The 5,260-nt window shown below is 53.2% G+C and overlaps 1 protein-coding gene across 1 annotated transcript; it reads right to left on the bottom strand.

Annotated features, from left to right (window-relative positions):
• Positions 1-57: 57 nt before the first annotated feature.
• On the bottom strand, positions 58-4,000 carry LOC121939556 (retrovirus-related Pol polyprotein from transposon 412; the record flags this gene model as incomplete). The annotated part of the gene is made up of 1 exon (XM_042482562.1): positions 58-4,000. A coding segment is annotated over exon 1 (3,943 nt), but the record flags the coding sequence as incomplete, so codon positions are not given.
• Positions 4,001-5,260: the final 1,260 nt, after the last annotated feature.

Here is a 5,260-nt window from a genome sequence, read left to right as displayed (position 1 = left end):
CCCCCCGGGCCCTTTCTCCTACCGACCTTGGGAGATGATTGACATTCGAATGGTTACCTGCGGTTGACCGTTGGGTCCGTCGTAGGTTCACCTCCTCCATACCAGACCGAGTGACTGCGGGGACCTCCACTCGGACAGATGGTTCACTGGCTGCCATAGCAGCAGGAGACACAAGAGGAACGGACCCAATCGGGGCCGGGTCAGTTTGGGGAAGTGGCCCAGGGAAGGTTATTTGAGGAATGACAGAAGGAGCTTCATACCTCAAAACGAACCAACTATCACCATCATCGTCCTCTGACTGAAGATGGACAGAAGTGGGTACAAGAGGATCAGAGGTGTAACCTGGACCAGTTCTAACCACAGCCTTTAACAATGAACGATGGACATGTTTGGCTTTAGTCTGGTCGTCCGCTGGTGCAACAGTATACACCGAGCCTCCTTCTTTTGGTGCCTTAAGCACCATGTGCACCACAGAGCCCCACAGATCCTGGATCTTATGGCGCCCTTTCGCACTAAAATCCCGCAACAGGACCAACTGGCCCTCAGGCAAGGGGTCATCCCGGACATGTTGGTCATAGTTTTTCTTTCGCCGTTGTGCTGCAACTCTTAGCTGGTCTCTGGCCCCTTCAAAGGCAATCTGCAACCGAGTCCGATGCTCCTGAATCCAATCATGGACCGCACCGGCAACAGGGTCCTGAACTCGTCCCAACAGAAAATCAATTGGGAGTCTTGGCTCCTGGCCAAACATCAGGAGAAAAGGTGATTCTCCAGTTGCCTGGTGGGGAGTAGTGTTATAGGAATACAACAGTTGTGGCAAACAGGAGTTCCAGTCTCGTTTCCGAGACACTGGGAGAGTACGCAGCAAGTTGTGAAGGGTACGGTTGAACCGTTCACACTGTCCATTACCGGCTGGATGGTATGGTGTGGTGCGTGACTTCTCAATCCCATAAAGGGCACACAACTGTTGAATAAGAACACTCTCGAAATTTCGGCCTTGGTCCGAATGTATACGTGCAGGGACCCCGAACTTCGAGAACCATTCAGTTACCAACACTTGAGCTACAGTAGCGGCTCGTTGGTCACAGGTGGCAACGGCCAACGTATATTTACTGAAAACATCAGTCATGACAAAGACATTTTCAATACCATTGTGGGTAGGTTCCATCAATGTGAAATCCATGGCCAGGATCTCATTGGGTCGAGAAGCTAGCAGGTGCCCCATGGAGCTGCGAGCAGTTGGCTGAACTTCTTTCGCAACTTGGCACCTGTCACAAGCATGGCACCACTGGGCTACATCAGAGGACATACGCAGCCAATAACACCGTTGACGTAAAAGCCCCAAGGTCCTCTCCACTCCCTGGTGGCCATGCCTCTGATGGACGTCCCTCAATACCTCTTCCCTTAGGACAATAGGCAACAACAACTGCAGTACTACCTCTGCACCATCAGGACGAAAGATCTGGCGATACAGGACTCCCTCCTTCTCAGCCAAGCGGTCCCATTGCCGGAGCAGCGCCAACGCAGGTGGGGACAACCGTTCACGCTCCTCCTGGGTGGGGCGCTGCTTCTGCTTCCAGAAAGGTAGCAGTTCCCGGATAGTGGGGTCCGCTTCCTGGAGTGCACGGATGTCAGCTGGTGTATGACTGGGCAGGGCTATGACGACAGCTTGGGATGCCTCAGTCCTCTGGGCCTGCAGAGCTTGCTGCAAAGGCTCAGGAAGCCCTGTGCCAGGAAGCATAGCTTCCATGTCCGGCACTGCAGGGGGATGCTGGCGAGATAAAGCATCAGCATTACTGTTACTCTTTCCGGAGCGATACTTGATTTCAAAGTCGAAGGAAGCAAGCTGGGCTGCCCAACGTTGTTCGGTGGCGCCTAGTTTAGCAGTCGACAGGTGGCTGAGTGGATTATTGTCGGTATAAACAATACACTTATGGCCAAGCAGATATTCTCTAAACTTTTCAGTCATGGCCCACTTGAGAGCCAAAAACTCCAACTTCATGGAGCTATAGTTGGCCATGTTACGCTCCGTGGGCCTCAGACCCCGGCTGGCATAGGCAATAGGCCCCACCTTACCATCCTGCTCCTGTGATAACACAGCTCCAAGGCCACTATGGCTTGCGTCGACCTCCAGAATAAAAGGGAGGGAGAAATCGGCATATGCGAGCACAGGTGCCGTAGTGAGCTTCAACTTAAGTGCCTCGAAAGTCCGCTGACACTCTTGAGTCCAGTGCCCAGTTATGCCTCGCTGTGACCTCTTCTGGGTCTTTGAGCCCCCAAGTTCTGCAACCAACTTGTGTAGAGGAGCAGCCAGCTTGGCAAAACCCTCAACAAACCGACGGTAATAACTGGCAAAGCCAAGGAATGACCGCAGTTCGGAGATGGTAGTCGGGGGTTGCCAACTGGCGACCACCTCGACCTTGCTGGGGTCAGTGGAAACACCTGCCTCAGAAATCACATGCCCCAAGTACTGCACCTCACGCCGAAAGAAGGCACACTTGACAAGTTTTGCCTTGAGGCCCTCCTGCTGCAGCCGTCCCAGCACCACTTCCAGCCTCTCCAGATGTTGCTCGACAGTGGAGGAGAAAACAACAATGTCGTCAAGATATAAAAGCAAAGACCGACACTGTTGGTCCCCAAAAAGCCTCTGCATTAACCGCTGGAAGGTGCTGGGGGCGTTACAGAGTCCAAAGGGCATGCGATTCCATTCGAAAAGGCCGAATGGAGTACAAAACGCCGTTTTAGGCCGGTCTACCTCAGACACTGGAACCTGATTGTACCCACTGGCTAAATCCATTGTGGAAAACCAGCGAGCACCAGTAAGTGCATCAAGGGATTCCTCGATGCGGGGAAGAGGAAATGCATCCTTTCTGGTTTTGGTGTTCAATTGCCTGTAGTCCACGCACATGCGTAGGCTACCGTCTTTCTTTTTAACCAACACAATGGGAGACGCACAAGGACTGCTACTCTCCTGAATTACCTGAGCCTCCAACAGCTGGTTAATGTGCTCCTTGACAAGTTCATAATCGGATGGAGGAATGCGCCTGTAGCGCTGCCGAACAGGAACATCATCCAAAAGAGGAATCTCATGGCTAACCAGGTTAGTGCAGCCCAGGTCACCATCGTGGGTGGAGAAGACAGAGGAATACTTTGAAAGCAAAGCCCTCACCTTCTTCTGCTCTTCAGCAGACAAGGAAGCCAAATCAATGGTTGCGAACTGATCCGGAACTGAACCAGAGGCAAACTGAGATGTCACTGAGGCCACACCCGATGGCACCTCAGTGACACCCGCAGGCAAGCTCACCACACTGACCTCTGTCAAAGTGCCGACAACGGTGCGAGGATAAAGCAACGCGTCTGTGGAGCCTACATTAACAACAGGGATGTAGGCAGTTCCCCTCTCCACACGAACCAGAGCAGGGGACGCAAGCAGTCCAGCCGGGAGGCCAGAGTCCAGAGGCTCAAACAATACTGTGGAGCACGAGTACTGCTCCGAGCATGTGGCAGCCACCATCTTCATCATCCCACCAGGGATCCGACAAGCCTTCCTGCCACGCACCTTGACCCTACCTGAGGCCTCTTGAGGAGGCCTCACACTAGCCTGATGGCACCCTTGCAGTGCCTGAACAATAGGCTCTGGGGCCTTTGAAACAGAGGGCAGGTCAAACAAGGCCAAACCGTGTTGGCCAAAAAGCTCTCTGTAACACCGGCGTATGATGTTCATCCCCAACACACCAGGGACCTGAGAAGACATGCCCCCCGGAGGGTCTTTGACCACCAAAACACCACACCGTGGCACTAACTTATCGCAGAGCTTGATATCTAGCTCTAAGTAGCCAATGTAAGGAATGGCTAGCCCATTAGCTGCTCGAAGCTGCAGCCAGTGGCAAGTCTGAAGTTTCTCTTGACCCCAAGGTTCAAAGTACTGCTGAAAGAAACCTTCAGTGACTGTAGACACCATGGACCCCGTGTCTATCAAACAAGGCACGGTGACTCCACCCATGCTCACATTTAAGTGTGGACAAGACGACATGAGCTTGGAAGCTTGCTCCAAGTCACCAGAAACCTCACCTGAGCCAATGAGTGCACCCCCCGAACTGTGGCTCTGCAACTCGGCGGGCGCTAGTTTTCCAACGACCTCTGGGACTGCTTGCCAAACTGTTGAGCAGGCAAAGGAGGCTGGGAGCGGGGTGTAACACGAACGCCATCACATTCCCTGGCAATGTGACCAGGCTGCTGGCACCGTCTACAGATTACGGGAGTGCGGTGAGAAGAATGACTGCGCTGATGTGAGCTCTGCAAGCGAGAAATGCTTTGAGTAAGTTGGTTCAGCTGCTCCTGCTGAACTTTCAGCATCTCCCTCATCTCCCTCAACTCTGAGGCCTGAGGTGAGACAGCCATCACCCGAGGGCCACTCTCGACTCCATACTGAAGGCCTAGAATAGAAGGGACAGAGTGACTGCGGCCCCTAGTGCCTCCCGATAGGCCCTCCCGTTCCCACCTGATCGCCTCGCCTCTAACATCAAGCAATGTTGAAGCGGGCTGCCGACGCACACACTGCTTTAACTCACGGCGCAGAGCACCATCAAAAACATGCTCAACGAATTGATCGCGCAGCAAGATTTCTGCATTTGGCATGCCACTAGGTGCACGCTGTTTTACTGAGGCCATGAGACTCATCAAGCCAAGGGAAAACTCTTGCAACGTTTCCCCTTCTTGTTGCCGCCGGGAAAAGAAAGCCTCCTGCAAAGCTACATAAGAATCTGAACAACCGTAAAGCTCTTGTAGTGCGGCAATTATCTTAGCTGGATCCTCCCGTTCAGTGCTGGGCCGGAATTTAATTTCCTCACGTGCCTCTCCCTCAAGGTGATCAACCAAGAAGAATGCCTGGTCGGCCACTATCAAATGGCGAGCTCTCATGCAAGCCTGCACTTCCTCGAGCCATTCAGCTAGCCCTATACCTGAGTTTCCACGAAAATGTGGACACTTTCTTTCTCGGGGCACGAAGACCAGCCTCTCCCCTAATGGAGCACTAGCAGTAGGGGGGGCAGTAGCGGGCACAGCAGAAGTAGAGGGCCCGGCGCTAGAACCAGGAACAGCAGCAGCCTGTTCCTGCCGCAGCCTCTCATTTTCTGCTCTTAACTGTACAATTAAATCCCTCAGTTCTTGTAACTCTCCCTCCATAGCTACCTTAACCACTAACCTCTTACCTGGTCAGGGCTGTTGAGTGAAAGGAGAACCCAGATCCTCACCAGGAACCTCC

The sequence above is a fragment of the Plectropomus leopardus genome, unplaced genomic scaffold (genome assembly GCF_008729295.1).
Source record: "Plectropomus leopardus isolate mb unplaced genomic scaffold, YSFRI_Pleo_2.0 unplaced_scaffold5058, whole genome shotgun sequence".
NCBI lineage: Eukaryota > Metazoa > Chordata > Actinopteri > Perciformes > Serranidae > Plectropomus > Plectropomus leopardus.
The sequence above is the reverse complement of the archived record's forward strand: the minus strand, read 5'-3'. Positions and strand labels throughout refer to the sequence as shown.